Source organism: Musa acuminata, chromosome BXJ2-4 (assembly GCF_036884655.1).
Source record: "Musa acuminata AAA Group cultivar baxijiao chromosome BXJ2-4, Cavendish_Baxijiao_AAA, whole genome shotgun sequence".
Classification (NCBI taxonomy): Eukaryota; Viridiplantae; Streptophyta; class Magnoliopsida; order Zingiberales; family Musaceae; genus Musa; species Musa acuminata.
Genome location: NC_088341.1, coordinates 30,065,832 through 30,088,344, shown reverse-complemented (window position 1 = coordinate 30,088,344; position 22,513 = coordinate 30,065,832). Strand labels below are relative to the sequence as shown.

General features: G+C 36.3%; 3 protein-coding genes across 4 annotated transcripts; 2 read left to right on the top strand and 1 right to left on the bottom strand.

Moving 5' to 3' along the window:
* Nucleotides 1-5,363: 5,363 nt before the first annotated feature.
* Nucleotides 5,364-8,342, top strand: LOC103982062 (plant intracellular Ras-group-related LRR protein 5). 2 transcript variants are annotated; one of them, XR_010486081.1, is made up of 4 exons: nucleotides 5,364-5,982; nucleotides 6,608-7,524; nucleotides 7,609-7,811; nucleotides 7,994-8,342. XR_010486081.1 is itself a non-coding variant. In XM_065104497.1 (3 exons), exons 1-3 carry the CDS (start codon nucleotides 5,442-5,444, stop codon nucleotides 7,729-7,731), a joined length of 1,581 nt encoding a protein of 526 aa, XP_064960569.1. In that variant the 5' UTR covers nucleotides 5,365-5,441; the 3' UTR covers nucleotides 7,732-7,978. The 2 variants fall into 2 exon arrangements, 1 of the variants encoding a protein (XP_064960569.1); XM_065104497.1 differs by lacking the exon at nucleotides 7,994-8,342 and having other exon boundaries at nucleotides 5,365-5,982; nucleotides 7,609-7,978.
* A 724-nt stretch (nucleotides 8,343-9,066) lies between these two features.
* On the bottom strand, nucleotides 9,067-18,707 carry LOC135608736 (uncharacterized). The gene is made up of 6 exons (XM_065101772.1): nucleotides 18,467-18,707; nucleotides 18,046-18,178; nucleotides 17,879-17,951; nucleotides 17,737-17,794; nucleotides 13,912-14,054; nucleotides 9,067-9,446 (listed from the first exon to the last, which is right to left on the bottom strand). Exons 1-6 carry the CDS (start codon nucleotides 18,705-18,707, stop codon nucleotides 9,345-9,347), a joined length of 750 nt encoding a protein of 249 aa, XP_064957844.1. The 3' UTR covers nucleotides 9,067-9,344.
* A 2-nt stretch (nucleotides 18,708-18,709) lies between these two features.
* Nucleotides 18,710-19,340, top strand: LOC103982060 (late embryogenesis abundant protein 18-like). The gene has a single exon (XM_009398864.3). It carries the CDS (start codon nucleotides 18,797-18,799, stop codon nucleotides 19,130-19,132), a length of 336 nt encoding a protein of 111 aa, XP_009397139.1. The 5' UTR covers nucleotides 18,710-18,796; the 3' UTR covers nucleotides 19,133-19,340.
* Nucleotides 19,341-22,513: the final 3,173 nt, after the last annotated feature.

Genomic DNA, 22,513 nt, shown 5'->3' with positions numbered 1-22,513 from the left:
AATAAAGATATTTACTAATTGATATTTCATATAAATAAAGTCGAAAGATATATTATGATTGCTAACATAATCCCTAATGAAAAATATCTAATGTCAATATACTTGATTCGTTGAATAAGATTTTTTTTCAAACAAATTGTACCAATATTATCATACTTTATAGGAATATTTTTTAAGTAAAATTTATAGTCTTCTAAGGTATATTTTATCTAAATTAGCTATGCTAAGTGCATTTGCCTAAGAATTAATAAGTTTCAAAAGTACTTATTCTATCTATTTTATATCATGGAAAGTCAGCATCAATATATATATAATTAAATCAAAATTATCAAATTTAAGATGTCATAGTCCCAAAGAGGCGATTCCCTTTAATTATCTGAATATTCTTTTTATAGCCTTAAAGTATGATTGTTTGAAATTTGATTGGAACTTAACATAAATACCTGAATATAATATCAGGTCTATTAGTAGTGAGATACAATAAACTTTCAATAATCATATCTTTATGTTTTTTTGATCAAAAAGTTTATCGTCATTATCAATGTCCAATTTTATAGATATATTTATTGGTATATTGATAGTCTTCAAGTCTTTCATGTTAAATCTCTTTAAGTAGATTCTAGGTATACTTACTTTGGCTAATAAAAATTTTATCATTAAATTATTTAATTTATAATCCAAATCAAAATATCAATTCACTCGTTATGTTCATTTTAAGTTCTTGACTAATACTCTTAGCAAATAACTCACATAAGTTCTCATTCTTAGAAATAAAAATAATATCACTAATATAAATTTGAAGAATAAGAATATTACCATTAAAATATTTAAAAAATAATATAGTACTGATCTTTTTTTTAAAAAAAATTATTTTGACTTAAAAAAAAACTAAGTATCCTATACTAAACTCTAGGAGCTTATTTTAGCTCCTAAAAAGCATTGGACAACTTGTAAATATGATTCAAATAAAAATTATTTTTAAATATGAGTAGTTGCTTGATATAAATTTTTTCTGAAATAAAACTATTAAGAAAAATACTTTTAACATCCATTTAAAATAGTTTAAAATTTTTAAAATAAGCATAGATAAAAAGAATTCTTATGATTTCAAATTTAGTCATACGAGCGAAGGTTTTTTCATGATCTATATCTCCTTTTTAGTTAAAACTTTTAAGCACTAATCTAGTCATGTTTTAAACCATGAAATTTTACTTATCTTATTTATTCCTAAAAATTTATTTAGTATCAATTACAAGATGATCACAATATCTAGAAATAAGCATCCAAACTTTACTTCTCTTAAGTTGATTTAGCTCTTTATACATTATTGAGACCCGTGAGTTATTTTAAAACCATCATCAATGCATCTAGACTCAAGTTGAGAGAAAAAAATTATATTTATATAGTTTTTGTAAAGGCAAATAAGTTTGAATACCATTTGATGTATATATAATAATTAGCTTCTTACGACATGCATCTATGTAATTTCATTGGATAAGGTTTTTTCCAAAATAGAAATATCCAAGTTATTTTGAGAAATAGAATTATCACTTAAATTCAAATTTCTAAGTTCAAAATAATCATCATTAAAATCATTTTTTTAGTTTAAAAATATTTATAAAAAAATAATATAAGCTTTAGAAATAGAAGAGTATCCAAGAAAATATATTCATCAGATTTAGTATCAAATTATTTTAAGATAACTTAGTCATTCAAAATAAAATATTTACAACCATAAACATTAAAATATGAAATTTTGAGTCTTCCACATCTCATAAGAAATTTTAGATAAATGAGACATCATAAGGATCATATTCATGATATAGCAAGTTATGTTAAGAATTTTGACCAAAAATATTTGGTTTAAGTTATATTCATTGAGGATGGTCTTACCTATCTCTTGTAAACTTCTATTCTTTCTCTCAACAACTATAGTTTGATGTAAGTTTAGTGAAAAAGTTATGATCATACCCATTTGAATCATAAAACTCTAAAAAGTATAATTTTTTAAATTCATCATCATGATCACTTTGAATAAGTAAAATCACAAAGTATTTTTATTTTAAATTATTTATAAAATTTGATTTAAAAAATAAAAATAATTATTTTTATATAACAAGAAGTATGTCCAAATATACCTACTATAGTCATCAATAATAAAAAATATATATTTACTACCTCCTAAACTTATGATATCAATGGGTCTAAATTAGTTCATATAAAATAGTAGTGGTCTAGAGATACTTAGTTTTTAGGTTTAAAACTGTTCTTTATATATTTTCCTAATTGATATGCATTACAAATCTTATCTCTAACAAGTTTTATTTTAGGTATTAAGAAATCAATTTCATCCTAATGTGTCCTAATCTCTTATACAAAAGTTATACATAATCATTCAAAGCTGAAAAATAAGTTACATTATGAAAGTCATCAAGATAAATAGTACAAATATTATCACTTCTTAAAACAGTTAAGAATTTATTCTTATTTGGTATTTCTATAATATAAGCATGAGGTTTAAATTTAACATTATATCCTTTGTCATCAAGTTGACTAATATTTATTAAATTATGTTTCAAACTAATTATCAAAAGTACATTTTCAATCAAAAGACTTAGATTCATTACTAATATTTTTTATGTCAATGATTTTTTATTACTATATTTGAATATAACATATCATTTATCTTAGTTAGTAAGCTTTAAGAAGCTTGTATAATCTTCGATAATATGTATTGAGCATTTATTATTAAGATATTATATTTTGCTCTTAGGTCTTGTTTGAAGATATATATATATAAAAGAGAGGGTTAATTTAAGCATTCATTTAACTTTGGATCCGGTTAGATCTATTTCTTTTTTATCTTTTGAATAATTTATTATTTCATTAGGAATCTAGACTAATTTAAGATGACCACTCTTCTTAAGGGAAATATGAGATGAAGATCCTTTTAAAAATTTGATTGGCTTATAACGAATGCTACTATTAGTGAATCAAATACCCTCTTTTCCAAATATACTATCTTATTTATCAAGAATCATATCAAATGACTTATTTTTAACTTTTAATTTTTCTAATGTTTGTAAAAAAAATATAATTTTCCTTTTAGGAATTTCAATTATATCATTCTATCAATTGATTCCTTTAACCAATATTATTTTTAAGAGTTTCTAAGTTTTTTTATATTTTCTAAATCATACAACTGTAGAGATTTTTGAAATAGCTCATTTTTAAGTTTAAGATAAAATAATTCTAAATTTTCACATTTAGTGTAAAAAGTATAAAATATTGACATATATTTATCATGCATATTTTTCAATGTATCAAACTCGTTAGTAAATAATACATGATCCTTTTTTATGAACTATATGTTTATTAATTTTTTAGGTTATTATATAATTCATGCAATGCTTCAAGTAATTATTGATGAGATAAAGATATTCCACAAGACCCAAATACCTTATTGTTTAAAGTTATTAAGAAATAATATTATTTATTATTTTATTGATTTGCTCTTCCACCTCCATCTCATTTGATTTATCTTATATTATTTTGAACTTCTCTTTATAAACTACTTTTTTTCTAATATAACTTTTATCAAATACATTTAATCTACTGACAGGTGTATATGTCACCAATTCTATATTTTCAATTTTCTAATATTTTGTTCAAACGTCTAACAAATCATCTTATTTTTTGAGATATCATCTGATCCTTCAACATATTGATTTATAATAATATTTGATATTTTAATATGATATCCGATCCTTCTGACATGAAGCTCGAACCACTAACTCAAAAAATTTCATCTTTGATACGTCAATCAATCCTTTCGTCTAATGTCTAATTTTTGATATAATAAATTTTTGATATAACTTTCAGACTCTTTGGCTCACTATTAGATAATTTAATTTCATAGTTTAAGTACTTCATACATTACTTATTTTAACAATATATTTATTCATCAAAATCTAAAATTCAATAATAACCTACTAGCTAAAGAAGAAATAAGCCTTATAGATATTTTTTAACAACATAAAACTTATTAGATCATTTCATGCTATGCTCTTTTAGTTGATTGTTTAACATTTGGCTTCTTTGCCTTATCATAAAATGTTTGATTTTAATGGGAATGTGACAGGTTATATTTCTTCTTGAGATATCTTTAATTTTTTCTTTGATCATCTCATTCAAATTTTTAAAATTTTAATTTTATTAATTAAAATGACATATGTTGTAAATTCAAAAGGGATATTATTCTCATTAAATGACATATGTCGTCTATCTGATCCATCAACTGACACGATCGCTTGACTTGGTTAGATTGGCTGTGGATGCTTCTACCGGTAAGCGAAGCGAAAAGATGAAATAAGAGCAGATTTCTTACAAATCAAAGCAGCCATCATAAATCCGAACTAAAGAAACATAGTAAATAAATATCTATATAGTTTTTCTTTTATAAGAATCAAGCAAGAAGGAAAATTCAAGGGAAAACGTACGGTCACAAATCATAATCGATAAGGAGTATGAGGTCAATAAAAGGTATCATTTCACATTTAATTATTATGATCAATAAAGCTCGTACAGAATACAAATGAAATGTAAATAGGACTGAAATTATAAGAGAAAAACGGATCATTGACAAGATAAAATCAAACAGAAGAAGACGTAAGAGATGCCGCGGTAAGAGAAATAATTTATCAATAATTTTTGAATTAATTACGTAATTAATCAATTAATTTCATTCCTAATATATATTTTTTATAATCAATGAAATAAAAATCAATCATTATTGAGTTTTCCTTAATCAGGTTGCTCATTTAAGGAAATGAATAAATCTAATAAGGCACAATCCTAATATGGGATTCTTATTTTAGGAAATCAAGGAAAAACAGCCGGTGATGAGATGTAAAAAAAACTGAAATCCTGAATCCATGCACTTACACATAACTCAAATATTTATCTGAAATATTCATCGTATATATATATATATATACATATATACATATATACATATATATATACATATATACATATATATATACATATATATATATATACATACATATATACATATATATATACATATATATATATATATACATACATATATACATTTAGAGGATAACCAACCTATTAATTTCGTTAATTCTGTTGTAGAAATTCGATTCATGGATTTTATTTTTATTTTTATTTTTTTGAAGACTCACCCAACACATTAAAATAAACAAAGATTCATGCAATCCACAAGGCCAAATGGCCCATGGGTTGGATCCTTCTTGCAGCCAAGCAAGAACACACCACCTCGAACGAAGATGATAACAAAACCATCTCCTTCTCATTCAACCCACATTTAAAAACCCATCGACTCACCATTGGGCCACACGAGTCTCTCTTTCTCTCTTTGTCTTTCTGAGTTCTGAGAGAGAGAGATAGAGCAGATGAATTCAGAAGCAATGGGGACGCCATCAAAGCCAAGGCCTCCTGGTGTGGTTGAGGCTGTGGAGGAGATCATGAGGATCTACAGGTCCCTGCCACCAAGACCTTCCATAGAGGAAGTGGAGGCAGCCATGGCTGTGATCAGAACTGCAGACAGTGAAGAGGAGGCGAGGATTGCGGAAATTGGCAAGATCCAGAAGCCCCCGGATGTTCCAGAGGAGCTCTTCCTTGTGCTGCAGGAGGTGAGGAACAACTTGATCCTGTTGCAGGGCCAGGAGCAGAGGAGGGAGGCCATGACTGTGGTGGAGCTGGATAAGAGGTTCCAGGTGTATGACGAGCTCATACAGAGGGCTTCCGAGCTGGTCTCATCAGAGGAAGGTGGAGGAGTCTGTGAGGAGAAGGAATTCAAGGCTGATTTTAACGTGGAGGTGCCTAGAATTGGTAGGAGTTTGAGTTTGGTCAAGGAGGAGACTGATGAGAAGGGGGAACAAGATGTTTCCCATGTGCTTGTTCATTCCTCCTCAAAGTCTCAAGTCCCTTCAGGTCAGATCATTCTTCCTTTTCTACTTGTTGCTCCACTGGGTTACTTGATTTTTTAGGAGAATTAGGCACAGAGGGTCAAAATATGGTAACAATACAAAGGTTCAGGTTTCTTTTCCTTTTTGGTTATCATATTTTTTGCAATCAATTATTCATATTGGTTTAGTTTCATTGGCCCAATCCTTCTCCTACAATATCAACCATATAATTATCACTGGGTTTGACCTCTAACATTAGTAGTATGATAGTTTCCTTGTTGATGAGAACATAAAGGTTATCTTACTGAGTTGCTATTTTCGGTTCTCCTCATTTTGTCAGAGCAAACATAACATTCTTATTCATGATGCACTGCAAGAAAATAAAGGTTGATAAAAGCTTCAAGAATTTGTCTTTAGAATGATGTGTATCTCTCGAGAATATTTTCTTTTTCAAGCCTCGACTCTCAATGATGTTTGATGTGATGCAAAATATTTTTTTTTCTTCACGCGGCATATTCATAATTCTTGGTTTGCCTTGCCATACTTAAAAGTAGATAAAGGCTGAGAAAATAATATTGCTTATGTTGTTATATTTAAAGCCGATGATATCCCCATGGTCCTATGCTCATCCTTCCCTACTCTGCCTGTAGCTAATGGTGACACAAAAAAGTTAAGTCTCATCCAAGTGGCAAGCTTAATCGAGACTTCAGCAAAGAAAGGAATTGGAATTCTTGATCTCCAGGGCAAGTTGATGGACCAAATTGAGTGGCTTCCAAACTCACTCGGAAAACTGCAAGATGTTGTTGAACTGAATTTATCGGAGAATCGAATCATGGCACTTCCAACATCTATTGGAAGCCTGAGGTCCTTAAAAAAGCTTGATATCCACTCAAACCAGCTGATAAACTTACCTGACTCATTTGGAGAACTATCCAATTTGGTTGATCTCGATTTGCATGCAAATCGACTAAAATCACTGCCTTCGACATTTGGGAATCTTACGAGTCTAGCCAATCTTGATCTGAGTTCGAACCAGCTGTCTGTGCTCCCAGAGACAATAGGAAACCTAACAAACTTGAGAAGCTTGAATGTTGAGACAAATGAACTGGAAGAGCTTCCTTACACTATCGGGTCATGTACTGCGCTCGTTGAGCTCAGACTGGACTTTAATCATTTAAAAGCACTGCCTGAAGCAGTTGGAAAGCTTGAATGCTTGGAAATCCTTATATTGCATTATAATAGAGTCAAATCCTTACCGACCACTATGGCTTCACTTTCTAAACTGAAAGAACTCGATGTCAGCTTCAACGAGCTTGAGTCGATACCCGAGAGCCTTTGTTTTGCCACTAGTCTAGTGAAGTTAGATGTCGGAAGGAACTTTGCAGATTTGACGGCATTACCCCGATCAATTGGAAATCTAGAGATGCTAGAAGAGCTGGACATAAGCAGCAACCAGATAAGGACACTGCCTGATTCTTTCAGACTACTGTCAAAGCTTAGAGTGTTCAATGCGGATGAGACTCCACTGGAAGTACCACCAAGGCATGTGGTTAAGCTGGGAGCTCAGGTATACCTAAAATTTGGATGTTAGTTTCTATCCATCGTTTGAATAATCATTTGATGCTGATGACAAATCCGATTCGCATGGCAGGCTGTGGTTCAGTACATGGCCGATTTGGTTTCAGGGAGGACGGCGAATGTTGAACAGGCAAGAAGGCCAAGAGGATTCTGGTTTTGGCTGTGCTCATTATGTACGACCTCGGAGGAAGAATGAAAAGGCAGGCATGGCATCCATTAAAAAACAGGAACCCCCCATGATTCCTTCTGGTCCTTGTACATTGGTTTTGTTCTACTGTAAGCTTGATCTTCTTTTTTCTGGGTTCGAAGACACTCACTTGTCTGTAAGATCGAACTGCGATGTCATGTTTTTGGTCCTTTGCATGGTCATTCATTTAGAAAGAACAACTACAATGTTCTTCACATACATTTGGCATCAGCCTTTGATGGTGTTTCTCCTATCATTGTCTTTTGTACAGATGCAAATGCTACCTGTGAGGTGTGTGCATTCCAAGCCTCCGGAATTCTCTTCAGCTCGCTGGTAGCTTCTACATGACACCACGTTGTTACATTGCTTGGGAGCTTAGTGGTCCATTGAGTCTGCAGAGAAGCTTTGGCATCTTTCACTCATTTGGTGCAGACAGTGATGTTTTGTAATGAGCAGCTCAGCCATGGCTGTGTGTGTTTTCTTTGTTTTTCAGCAGAGGAATTTTTTATTTTAACTGAAAATAAAGATTCTGTGAGTGGTGTCGGATCTCTGTCATCGACCAAACTTTTGTGTCTGTCTTTTTAGAACTCAAGAAAATAGTTGTACAAGCCTATAGAACATATCTTCTTGTTCGAATGAGTTTGTGTTACTCGAGAAGATATGGACTTCTTCTTTAGCATCATTATTAAATTGCAAGGGGAATAAAAGGAGTAGGACAACAAATGATTACTTTGTTTGGTTAATATATTATATTTAGGGCACCTAATAATGTGACCTCTCCATCTTATCTTTATTTTGACTATGGATCATATTAAAAATATTAAAAGAAATACTTTTTTACATCCCAAATGGAAAAAGAAAATAAATCAAGGGACTCCTTTGTCTGGATGTCAGCGTTACATCAAATACAAAAGGGCTGTATTCGTAGTGATCAACACAATCACAAGATAACATTTCTTTTCTTGCAAAGACCTCCATCAAGAATCACATTCGTTCCAATTACAAATCACAAGTGTTTCAAGCCGTGATGGAGGCCAAATTTTGCTTTACAACATGAGAGAGAGAGAGAGAGAGAGAGAGAGAGAGAGAGAGAGAGAGAGGGATCACGCAAAAGAAAACAAAACAGCGAAAATATTAAATATTCCTTTCTTGGCTTTGAAAAATACTTTTTCTTTTTTTCCTACTAAGAAGAGCCAAGATTACCGCAGTTACTAAAACCATGAAGTAAATTACTGTTCATCCTTGAATTACCGTCAAGAAGACCCAATTCATATCCATTTTGTCATGGTACATGATAGAAGAAAACCTATTATAACAAGAGAATAATAGCTGATAAGGCCACAATATGTTTAAGAACAGTCCTAATTTTTTCTCCAAACTGGCATCAACATGTTCACATCCATTGATTTTGGTAAACCACGCAACTTATAAACCGTAAGTGACAATTACAATTGACCATTACATCTTTAGGGTGTCTATTTGTTCACCTCACATCAAATTGAAGAATAGAAATCAACCAGGCTTTTCACCAGTAATGTGGGGATAGTTCCCCAAGTCAACACATTGCTCGGTCTGTGGACCTGTTGCACAGTGATATGTATGACAATCTTTAGGGTGGAATGTTACCTTACGCTAGCCTTGGCAACTGAGAGTATCATTACACAACCATCCAATTTTTGCACTGGTGAAAAGCTCGAAGCTTCTACAATATTCTCATGATCCACCTGCAACATCTTGTAGATCAAAGAATCAAGTGAAGGGAAACCAATCATACTAGTAGCTAAACTGATCACAGGGTATTTAAGTGAAACAAAATAAAAAGAAAATTATGTAGAGTGATGAGGGATTATGTTTAAGTCAATCTCTAATATGACTCAATTGGAGTTTTAATCAGATTTTAATTTGATTTTGTTCAAATCAAATCAAGGTTAAACTGAAATCTAAGCTAAAAGATTATATTCAAGTCAATTCTAAATTTTAGATGTATTAGAACTCTCCAAATCTTAATTGCACTATGACTCTTTATGTCCTAACTTAGCTAGGACTTCATCCTAATCTTAACTCTAAAAGAGAGAGGAGAGCCCCATCTTAAGCATCCTTAAGTCAGCTCAACCCTAATCTTAGTAGGACTAGAATTAAGATAACACCTAGCCAACTAGGGTAGCCCTAATAAAAAACTCTTGCAATTGCAAAGAATGAAGGAGAAGTCCTAATTTGATTAGAGCTTTGAGCTCCCTCAATCCTATAAATCTAAGGGGTTGCAACCCCATTATAAGCATCTCAAGTCCTACCCTCTCGAGTGCCCAACTGGCCCTAAGCTGAGAAGAAGAGAAATAAAAGAGAAAACTTGCAAACAAAACTTCCACCGTCACATGACAATGATAACGCCCTTCTTCCATCTATCTAATCTTCCAACCATACTAGGACAGTTTCCTAGCTGAAACCAATAGCAAATAAAGAAGAGGAGAAGAGGAAGAATGCCTCAGCAGCGGAGATCAGCAAGCAGAAAGTCTTCTTCTTACAACTTGCAATAGTATTTTTGCAGCAAAGAACCATAGTAGAACCAGCAGCTTTGTCTTCGTTTTCGTTTTCAACATCCAAAGATGTAGCAATAACTACGATAGAATCAACCCCTTCCATAGCCCCTAATAGAGGTGATATCAGATTGGTGAGAGGAGGAAAGAAAAAGAGAACAGGGAACAAGAGTTCCATCATAATTTGTTCATGCTTATCTTGCAAGAACTTCCGAGCAATCATCACTTGAGAACTCTTTGCTTTAGTTTCCTATTTAGGCATTTTAAATTCATGGCAATAGTATATTATTTTTTCTTTTTAAGTTGTGTTTATTACAGTAAAAGCATAACTACTACATTAAAACTTCCATCCAAGTGGTGGTATCAGATCGACAAATCATTGAATCCAAACTTTTAAATAGATCAGGTGGTACCAAAGCAATGAACCCTCGCCTGTGAATGATAACCACAAGATAAGGATACAAAGCCTCTAGAGAAGAGTTACAAGAGTTGGAATTCGTGTCATATTAGCCTAATGGATGGAAATCAAGATAGGTTGGATGCAAGCTCAAGTCAACCCAATAGCAAAGGACAATTGAACAAAAAACATCACAACAAAAGAAAGAGAGTCATCTCCATCCGAGATGTGTAGCTACAAAGAAGATGTTGCTGAGCAAAACACCGCAACAAGAACTCGACCCTTTTAAGTCGAGGCTTGCATCAACATACCCTCCTATGATGGCTCGATCAACGTTGAGGTATTAGACTCATGAATATATTAACTTGAAACTTACTTTGATTTATATGATTACAACAACAAAGATAAGGTGATTCTTACATAACTCAAATTGACTAATCATTCACTTGTATGGTGGAAAGTATATTCGAATCAACAGTGATGAAGACGTGTCATGGACATGATCCAAAAGTCTCATACGAGAAAAATTCTCCCATATAGGGTATCTCGAATATGGAGGAAGTGACATTACTTATGCCAAAAACAGGACTAATTCACGCAAGAATACAATATTAAATTCCGATGACAAGCAGTAATGCTCGCAATCTCCCTTAATGATCACTCAACGATGATAAAATATACCACCGACCTCCATGAATAGATTCATACAAAGTTAAGCCTCTTTAAAACGTATGATATTTTGACTACTAGCAATATAACGATAATGATTGAGAGAATGAATCATACTTACAGTGAGAAGCCCACGTAAAAGGCCAAAGGGAATCACACAAAAGCCCAAGAGAAATTCGGGGATGATAAAACTTCTTTCTCAAAACGAAGTAATCTTTTTTGTGAACATTGTAAAATTAAGTCACTCTAGAGAAAAGTGTTGGAAGGTTCACTTGGAACTCTTCTCAAAAAGCCATTGAAGAACAATCAAAGTCGGTGAACTACGGCCATGACCACGAACAATGACTCCACCAAACTTTCACCAGTTCCTTACACAGATCCATCTTAACGTTGACGACTAGATTGAAGGTTATAGACTTGAATTCAACCTCTAGTCCAAAGGTTTGAGAAAAGCTTTTCACCATAAACATCCAAGTGAAGCAAGAAGTCGTTCGCGTAATTTTCGATGTCGGGTGCCAAAAGAATTTCATCTCGACGAGCTTGGTCAAGAAGCTTGGCTTAGAGACTACACTACATCCATGTCGATATCCTCTTGGATGACTTCATGATTATGTGAAGATGAAGATCGACTAATAATGCAAGATACGCTTTGCCATCACAAAAGAATACATCGACGATGTGATGTGTGAGGTAGTTCTGCTTGACATATGCCAAGTCATCATTAGGGGCCTCTACTTATGGGATCGAGATGTTATTTACTTTTGTCGACCCCAAAAATATCAACTCCCAAATGATGAAAGAAAGTTCCTCATCACCCTAGATCTGATTGGTTCAACGAAAGACTTGACATCTATTAGCCAAGCAAAGAGGATGATGAATGCTTGCTGAAAGCTAATGACTCTCATTTCAGCATGCAAAGAACCAAAACCTTCCTCCAACATGATGAAAGAGGAGGAGCAACCAGAAGGGGTAACAACAAACTTGAAGCCCTGAGAAGAGAAAGAAAGCCCTAGAGTCAACGGTGATTAGCAATAAGGAGAACTCAATCAAAAAGGTGCATGCAGATGGCATAGTTGAGCATGGCGACACTAACCACATCGATGAACCAAAGCAAAGCCTCTAGCATACAAATGGAGAGAGAAGAAACCTCAAAGCAAAATTCAACAAGATGTTGACCCCCTAATTGGGGGAGCTGCAATCAAGGACAATCTAGCATAATTCGACAAACTCCAATTCGACCCAATTGGAATTTCAATCGGACTCCAATTTGATCTTGATCATACCAAATCAAGGTCAAGCTAGAATGCAAGCTCAAAGACTAGATTCAAGTCAACTTCTAAGTCCTAAATGTATTAGAACTCTCCAAGTCCTAACGTAGCTAGGACTCCACCCCTACCTCAACTATAAAAGATGGAGGAAAATCCCATCTAAAACATCCCTAAGTCAGCTTAATCCCAATCCTAGTAGGACTATGATTAGGGCAGCCCCTAATAAAAGACTCGTGCAGTTGCAAGTAAGGAGAAGTCATAATCAGATTAGGATTTTGGACTCTCTTGATCTTAAAAATCTAGCAGGTTATAGCCCTCTTAAAATAATCCCAATTTGTGCCCTCTTGAGTCTCCAATCGATCCTAGGTTGAGAAGAGAGGAGAGAATAAGAGAAAGAGAAGAGAAAAAGAATATGCAAACAGAACATTCATCATCACAAGACAACAGCTTCTTTCGTCTATCTAGCCTTCCAACCAACCTAGGACATTTTCCTAGCCAAAAGCAGCAAAAGAGAAAAGAGAAGAGGAAGAAAGCCTCGATAGCCCTTCTCCAACAATAGTGGAGATCAGCAAACAAGAAGTCCTTCTCCAACATCCAAAGACATAGCAGCAACTAGGACAGAATCAACGCCTTTCGCAACCCCTAACAAAGGTACTGTCGAATAAGTGAGAAAAAAAAAAAAAAGAACAAGTAGCAAGTGTTCAATCTATCCTCGCTTATCACACAAGAACTTTCGAATAATTATCATTCAAGAACTCCTTGCTTTAGTTTTCTATTCTAGGTACTTTAAATTCAGATCAAATGTAGATTAATTTTTTTGTTATATTTTTTTCTTTTTAAGTTGTATTTATTACAATAAAAACATAGCCCCTCGATCAAAACTATTATCTTAGAGGTGATATTAAATTGACGGATCATAAAACCCGGACCCATACCATTGTAGATCATACAGGCAACAATCTGACTGATGATATTAAGACATCTTGTGAAAGCAAAGATGATAATGGAAATAAAGCTGGAGGAGGAGAAGACACAGATAAGTATGATCAATAATACATGTCAAGGACAGCACGACCACATCTTAGGACCCTATTGAAATAGTATAAAACCTTGGTGTACATGCTTCTATTATTCTAGTAACTGATATACTGCTATCTGGTTCTGTCTACCTCAAACACGATGCTAACATAGGGAAAGAAGCCAAAGGGTGCATATTTACCGGTGTTGAAATTTATTCCGTAAAAGCTAGGAGTGATGTAGTAAACTATGCACATCAGAGGGCCACTGCAGCCATCGATGGTGCGTGTACTGAAGAGCTTACCAACACCCAGTCAGTGAATTCTCTGTTTGTAAACAACGGGTGACGCTGAGCTCCCTTCCACATCTCAAAGGTGAACCTCCATGCCAGAGGCTGGAGAGGCACGGGCAACATCCAGGAGGGAGGATGGGTGCGAGGGCTGCTACCTGAAATTTCAGGGGTTTGAGTGGAAGATACCTTGGGAATAGCCATGAGATGTGCTCCAATGATTCTCAAACGATCTTTAAAGATTCAGAAAGTGAGATGTCATGATGAAAGAGCAAAAATCTTTGAATATATGCTAGATAGATTAATTGACTCGCAAAAATTCATGGAAAACATGTGACTTACGCTGCACTGGCCCAGTTTACACTTAAACATCATCAACAAAAATAATAATAAAAATGAATCAAGTACCTTTCATTGCAAAAGAAGTTGCTTCATTGACCAAATCAGTACACTGAAGCAACCAAGGAAATAATGATATTCATAGATTAACTAGAATAGAATAGCTCGAGGTAGAATAAATTTGGAATCAATCAGACTCAGAACATTGAACCAGGGCAATCCACATTAGTTACAGGAAACATCGAAGGCAGCATGAGGTTGCATGAAGTAGTTACGAGTCTAGAAGGATATCAATCTTGTGAAATAAATTACTCATATCAATGGGTATGACTAGCATCCGAAATTGACATTGAAAATGACTCTATCAACAAAATCATTTATGACATTAACAGAGAAATAACCATATCAACATTACAGAAGTGCCACAATAACCCTTATTGATGAAACAAAGCTTTTGAACCACCTCATTTAATAGGAAACAATAAAATGCAGAGTATTAAGAACAAACTTAAGAGGATGTTCTTTCAAGTCTGAATAAATTTTGGATCACAAGCAGAAGGGACTACCACTTGTAGACCAAGTTTTATGTGAATCAAGAGGTCGGACAAACTGCATACCATAAAGAGAATAGTTCATACATAAATCAAAAAGAAGGTTAAAACCCATCAAATATTAGGAAGAACAATTAACATCACAAAAGGGAGAACAGACCACTTAACCTGCATGTGGATGTGATTAAATATGTCAAATACTGTTTCCCCATAAGCCACAATAAAAAAGATGCTCGACCACACTGACCAAAATATTCATCCTATCTTCTCATCTAGATTACTCCTATTGGTTATAGGCAACTTGAGAAGATATTGTAATAATCCGGGTTCAAACTTAATTTTCTACATGAGTATCTTACATTTTGTTTTCTTAGGCAGGTTCTATGACTCTACTAACCAAGGTTCGCAATACCGTACCGTACCGGAGTTTCGATCTGGGCTCGGTACCGGTACGGTACGGTATACTGCTCGGTACACCCAGGTGTACCGAGCGGTATATTCAAGCGTGCCGAGCACTGTAGCAGTGCTACAGTGCTACAATACTGCTATAGTACCGGACCGGTAATCGGCGGTCCGCGTACCGGAAGCCTGTCGGACCGGTACGTACCGCCCGTACCGGGCGGTATGGACCGGTACTGCAAACCATGCTACTAACGAACAAGATTAACCACAGAAATTTGCAGTTTAACAATGTTATGTATTCCCCTCTAAAAAATAGATTTCCTTGTCTCATCTTAACCATTATTGTTTTTGTAACAATATGTACAGAAATCGCCACTGATACAATCTCTCAATTGACAGGCTTGTTTCTCATTTTAATTTATCACTTTCCAACTGTGATTTCTTTATTATCAAATACCTTCTACAGACATTGTTATACATGTAACAGTGATTGGAAAATGATTAGCTTTGTGACAGAGAGAAATGAAAAGTGCTTTTCCTTGCTTGACACGTAAAAGAGAAAAAGCAGTCACTACCTTCTGGTTTGGTTGAAGAACTAACATGACAATGAGTTGTGACTGAAGTGTTTGATACAGCATCAGATTTGGAAAGCCTACCAAGTCGTAATTCAATTATTTTCATTCCCTCTTGAGCAGCTATTTCAAGTTAGACAATAGGCCTTTTTAGGTCACCTTTCTATACCAAGGTAGATACAATAGGCTAACAAGTACAATCTAGAAATTGCCAAAGAAGAATGTAAGAACAGCTGAAAATAGAAAATCAATAAATGCAATAGACAATAAGCTCATAAATCAAATGTAATATGTGTCAATCTGCTCATGTTGGAGTAAGGCTAGGTACATCAATAGTGATTAGTTTCTACAGTGGGGACAAATGTTCAAACACTAACATCACAACATAAGTAGCCTATGTAATTAGGGCTTTTGAAGAACTAGGAGAACGGGTTGTATGAACAACAGTAGATGCTAAGATGGTAGACTAGGAGTAATAACTAATATATAATCATCTCAAATGGACTGAACAAAAACCAACAAACCAAACATCAAACAGATTACACACTTACATATAGATAATCTAAAAGATTCCACCAGACTAAGACTCCTTTTCTTAACTGCAAAGCAAGTGAATGTGGAACACCTTCACTCAAAGCATGTGCAAAAGGAACACATTCACTTAAAAAGACTTGGAAAAAAGAACTCAGAAAAAGTGAAGCTTAGCTAATTTCAATGCCTACTGATAAATATGATCAGATTTCTTTCAAGCATAGTTGTTAGCTCTATGAACATACTAACAATCATCCTAGTTATAGTAAGAAACGAAATATGTATTACTACCTGTAACCACTAAAGATCCTTGGAACCTGTCCACGGGTTAGTTAAAGAATAAATATGGAAATATCACATCATATGCAAAAGAAAGTAGTTTACTTTAGAAAAGTACTACATGTTGTAACCAGATATAGACCACAAGTCAATAGTATAGGAAATAGATCATTCTGATGAAAAATTCATAAACTGGCCAAAGAAGAATGGCCATAGCTTTCCCTAGCATAAGTTCCCAAATAATTTCCTAATTTCACTTTTTCAACTTGTAATTCACAAAGGTTTGTCAATATTGCCATAGGAAGAAAAACTGAAAGCTTGAACCTCAAAATGATGTTCTCCTTGAATCTTCTATGAAAATTTCTTCGGACAATGGTTTGTAATCATCAATCTGTCTCCTTTCTCAAGCTCCCTGAATCATCTTTATCTAGTGTGAGGATCTTCAAGTGCTCTTATGTCAAATAACACTCGTGAACAGCTAAGTTGGCATCTGTCTGGTTATCATTGTCTGCATTGAGGTACTGAATTCTCATTGATCCCTCTTCCTTCTTGTACGTCTCCCAGTTCAAGGCTTAAGGTATCTTTTTTTGGGGACCATAGAGAAAGTTTATTTGAAATATTTCCAAAATTTAAAGAAACTTTATTTTTTTTCAATATTATTCACGTGCACTCGAATTTGAGATCAAGAATCCATCCTTGCATACACATACAACCACAGGAACACACAGCACAGGAGGAAAGAGCTTCTAGGCTGAGATAGTAGACAGACATACATCATTGGCTAGTCCTATCCCATGGTAAGCTCTAACAAGATTCCAATGAAAAGATAGTTTAAGAAGCACTTGACATTAACATCATCAATACTATTTTTGTCAAGAGCAACTGGAAACTAATCCAATTTTACCCGAGTCATAACGGAAACCATAAACCAAACTGGTTTTTTTTTCCCTCAAGAAGAAATGAAACCTTTAATTCAGAAAGAATCTGTTGCGTGCCCCTCCCAGACGTGCATATAGGAAACACAAACCCAAATTTCTCCCTGTACCGAGCATTCCACTCCATCAACAATTTGCTAAATCAAATAAGAAATCAACAATTGTTTGACGTTCTTAAGTAAATCAAGAGAAAATTTTGGCGAAACGACCAGTAACGCATCGAAGGATCACCTGCAAGATGGAATCGGTGGCAGTAGCCATCGCAGCGGATTGCTCTTCCTTGCTCCACCTAGTACAATCAACAATCGAATCAGCGACGGCGGCTTCAGCCAGAATAAGAAATTGTTGAAATAATAGGAAACATTGTACGAACTGGGAGAAGACGGGGAGGTGGCTCCGATCGCCAGGTGAGCCGAGACGGCCTCAAGCCATCCTGCGACGTCGACCTACGAGATTTAAGGGAAAGGAAGGCGAGATGAGGTCATCAACGGAATCGAGAGAACGATGGGAAGAGGAACTACGGAGGAGGCAAGCGGCGACCTTGTTGAACCAGATGTCGCGGGCGACTCGGTGGGCGTGCTGGACGTCGGCGAAGCGACAAGCGGAGGCCATCTCCTTGGCGAACCTTTTGCTGCCGCAGCAGTGCAGCATGTCCTCCTCCTCCCGCAACCATCTTTGTATAACGAACGCCGTCTTATTTATTTGATGGGACGCTCTGTCAGTGAAAATAACATCTGATGCGTGTTTGGGACCGTCCGATGGGTTCGTGCTTTGCGAATGACCGTCCGATGTGTTCTGCTTTGCGACATTGATTGGATTTATTTTTTTTCATGAGAGAGAAAAGGGTGGCTTCGTTGCACAATGAGTGGTTATATGGGCTGTTATTATTATGGGCCATATAACATGACTATTACAGAGGGCCACTCTATGGGACACATAAGTTATGATCCAACTAAGTCACGAGGTAATCGAAATGCATTCGAAACTTGTCTGTCACGAAAGCTGAAGGATTTGTCCATCTTGACATCGTCAGAAAAGGTCGAGCAATTGTCCAGGGAGACGTGTGCAGATGATGGGATAAACGTAATGTACTGCACCATGCAAACGTGCAAATTGTAGACGTAAAGTGTATCTGCATGTGCTACACGTGGAATTGTAGGTGTCACCTTGTTCATGAAGTAGCAGACTCTCCAGGTTTCCATATGAGGTCCAATGTTGACGTGAAACCAGATCTCACGGTCTCTTGTTGTCTCCGGCTTCCACTGCGCAGGGTAAAGTTGGTCGAGGCACGATGCATGCTGCGAAGGAGAAGGTGAAGGACATGGCTAGCGCGACCAAGGAGAAGGTGAAGGAGTACTCCGGCAAGGCCGAGGGAAAGGCAGAGGCGGCAACTGCTCGGACACCGGAGGAGAGGGAAGCGGCGGACGAAAGAGCCAAGGCGAGGGAGAAGGCGGCCAAGGCGGAGTACCACGAGGAGAAGGCCGAGCACCAAGAGGAGTCTGCTGCCCACCGCGGCGGCACCGGTCGTGTTCCCCTTACCAGTCAGCACCACCACCGTCCCGTCGGCGCCGACCCGACTTATCCCGGTACAGGTACTGGCCACCCCGCTGGAGAAAAGTATCTGTAGAATTGTTGTGGTCGGTCCCACCTGTAGTACGTGACAGTATGGTAGTTTTTTTTTTTTTTTTTTACTGATGGCATGTTACGTAGGTGTTTGTGTTTTTGTCACTTTTGTTGGGCAGCAGAAGGCTCTTATCTTTACGATGGTAAAACATATCTATATGCATGGTTTCCATGAGACTACTGTTATCAAACAAATATATTGTGGCTGATGAGTCTTCTGTTGGATTGAGTGGACGTCGAGGTCAATCGAGCCCTCGCGATGGGATGTTGATCCGTGTTCCTTGTTGTGTCAGATTCGAGCGTCGTGTATGTTGAGTTACGTTTTTTCGTCTTTGGGGTGGTTGACAGTTCGTCCTTGTGAGGTGGTCACGTCCTGAAAAAGGTGTTCTCGTGAGATGATCATGTCTTCTCGAGAAGGTGTGATGGTTGGCGTTGGTCGGGATTTGGGTCGATTGATTATCCTCCTTCGTGTGTTGGATGACGATTTTTGAGTTGAGACGTTCGTCGTTTGTGGATGGTCGTTTGTCTGTAAAACTAATATCTGTCGGGTGATCTTCGATTGTGATCCCACCAACGTGTAAATCAGTGTGGTGGATTATTTTTTTTTTGTCTCCTCCTTGGTCGAAGGTCGATCAAAGGTTTTATATTATTATACGGGGGTCAATAGTGCGTGATCGTTGATCCTAAAAAGACGAGACGTGAGGAGCAACGTCAGACGACATTGTTTAAGCTCTCAGGACGGGACAAGTAGGGGACAAGTAGGGTAACTTCTCGGTACGATTCTAACTTGACGTGTGATGTCAATGATGACGTGTCTGGACTTCCAAAACATATCGTATCAACTACTATGATCAGCAAAGCTATCATTAATTTTTACGTAGAAAGAGCAGTTCAAATCGGTCCTCATTTTAACACATAAAAACAGGATTACTTTTGTCGCTGAAAATGAAATATCATCAGAACTAAAACTGAAGCTTCGTTCGAGGGATTTTGATTCTCCTGTCAATTTCAAGAGTCGGAAACCTCGATTTCATGAACTTTTGTTGCGTTAAGTCGGATGATTGTGAGTCAGTCAAATGATCAACATTTAAGGGATCCTGTACGAGTCCTGGCGGTGACGTGAAAGGAGACGGTTTTGCCGATGCCCGTTGGTTCTATGCATTGACCGAGCTGGTGCCCGCATTAACAGAGAATGGGTTGCTTAATAAGTCATCTTCCTCATGCTAAGACATCCGAGATGGAAGACGAGAACGGAAGCGGTGAACCTCACAGCTCACAGGAAAAGCATGGCTTACTTGGGTTCGAGCCGGAAAGCGACAATGGAAAGCTACTGATCTCGAACTGGGACAAGACGGTGGCAAATTTTTGCAAGGACTGCGAGGTACCTTGCATCTGTGGATGCTCGATCGACACTAGTTGGGTGATGAAGCATGGATATATGTTTACTGTCTCTCTTTAGATAAATGAAAGAACGTGGCAAAGACTAAATACGAGTAATATTCTGAATGCATTACAGACTGCATCATTATTATTACGTAGATGCGTGCATCTGAGGAACACTCGTGTCAACTCTCGGACTTTGATATTCTTTGCTGCTGCAGGATCACTGTGTTCGAGACACAGTTCGAACTCTTAGTTTCTTCAAATCTGTCCGCTGGAGATTGTCCGACAAGATAGCAGCAGATATGTCTGATATATAGTACTCCTTGTCCCAATGAGTGCTAGAAACCGAAGCAAATTAACCAAGGATTTGACTGATAATGTGTAATTTGCTGTCACTTCTTTCCAGCTACTTCGTGATTCACGGAGTTCTTCGAGATTAATTGAAAATGCTGCTTCACATGAGCCTCACGTTGCTTGTGGTTTCAAATTAGTCTTCTTAAATATTTTCCTATAGAGAGAAGAAAAGGATCTCTCAAAGTCTTTTAAGTCTAAATGACTGGGACAAACACGGCTTCTAAAGCGATAAGTTTGACGACTTTAAGAGGGTATCTGTCACATCTTGCAATTGATGTCGATGTAGATGACAGCCTGACTTTGCTATAGACGACGAATGAGAGCGTGGACAGAGTACTTACTGCATGTCCAATCCTTCTCCAATAGTTAAAGACGGTGCTTGCGGCATCACCGACTGCTCCATTGGCTTTATTTCCTCCTGCGGTCCTTTGTCCGGAGATGTTGAATACAGAGGCGTGCCATTCATCACCAGGACGACACTGCTTACAGCAACACTTAAACCACTGCCTTGGCTTGCTTTCTCAGTGCTGCAGTTCCTAGTCCGGTGAGCTGTGTCATTCATCACCAGGAAGGGAAGGCAGAAGTTAATATAAAGGTTCTTTCAGCAGCCAAAAGTATCTTCCGAAAGGTACTAAAGATCTCAGAATTGAAGCAAATCATCATTAGCTTCAGACTTATCACAACTCAAACCTTGATCACGTCGATCACAAAGGAACCTTCTTATAATCTTATACCAGCATCAATGTTTGCTCTGTGATTCATATACTTTATAGTTTGAGATAAATTTAGCAAAAAAATTATTTGACTCACTGGTTTTGATCTTTGTGTTCCTCCTAACAAAATTCTTTGGAAGAAATATGGTTTACTTTACTCTACCGAATATTTGACTAGTTATTGGCGTTCAGTAAGTTGTGAAGATCAACCATAAAGATCAATAAATACTGGACAAATAAAAACTGAAGTTGCTTGTGGATATGACATAGTTGGACTTCTAAGATAAGTATTTGATGTCAGTCATATGGCTAGATATGAGTTAATTGAGTAAATTTATTGTGAGCCTAAAAAGTATTATGATAGTGATATCTTTTTAATGATACGAGTATGGGTTGGATAATTTGTTGACTCAATATCATCATCTTTTTAATGATAGAGTTTCGAAGGAGGAGATTGTTAAAATAAAGAGATAAATGAGTTGTTGAAGAAGAAGTTGAATGTTATTGACATATCCTCCGTCTTTATATACAGGTTAGAAGGAGAAGTTTCCTCAACGGGTTAGAGGATTTCCCTCAACAGAGTAGAGAGATTTCCTCAACAGTTAGAGAAATCTCATCTACTTATCATGCCCCCGCAAGATGGTGCTCCTATCAAGGAGGCCAATCTTGGACTGATGTAATGCAAACAGCTTACGAGCTAGAGGCTTCGTAAGTGAATCGGCCAATTGATCAGCCGTATGAACATGAGAAACACGGAGTTGACGGCGGACAACTTGATCACGTACAAAGTGGAAGTCAATAGCAATATGTTTCATGCGGGAGTGGAATACCGGATTAGCGCACAGATAGGTAGCTCCAATATTATCACAATATATTGTAGGAGTGGAATCGATGTTGAGTTCCTGGAGAAGATTCGTGATCCAATTGAGTTCTGC

What these genes read in the sequence shown, in the direction of transcription:
- LOC135608736 (XM_065101772.1), bottom strand. Translation starts at nt 18,707, where the DNA reads ATGGAAACCTGGAGAGTCTGCTACTTCATGAACAAGGTGACACCTACA. An exon ending in CCACCGATTCCATCTTGCAG is followed by an intron (nt 14,055 to 17,736) that starts GTGATCCTTCGA and finishes CTGAAATTTCAG; the next exon opens with GTAGCAGCCCTCGCACCCAT. An exon ending in AATTCACTGACTGGGTGTTG is followed by an intron (nt 9,447 to 13,911) that starts GTAAGCTCTTCA and finishes AAGATGTTGCAG; the next exon opens with GTGGATCATGAGAATATTGT.
- LOC103982062 (XM_065104497.1), top strand. Translation starts at nt 5,442, where the DNA reads ATGAATTCAGAAGCAATGGGGACGCCATCAAAGCCAAGGCCTCCTGGT. An exon ending in AAAGTCTCAAGTCCCTTCAG is followed by an intron (nt 5,983 to 6,607) that starts GTCAGATCATTC and finishes CTCTGCCTGTAG; the next exon opens with CTAATGGTGACACAAAAAAG. An exon ending in TGGTTAAGCTGGGAGCTCAG is followed by an intron (nt 7,525 to 7,608) that starts GTATACCTAAAA and finishes TTCGCATGGCAG; the next exon opens with GCTGTGGTTCAGTACATGGC.
- LOC103982060 (XM_009398864.3), top strand. Translation starts at nt 18,797, where the DNA reads ATGCATGCTGCGAAGGAGAAGGTGAAGGACATGGCTAGCGCGACCAAG.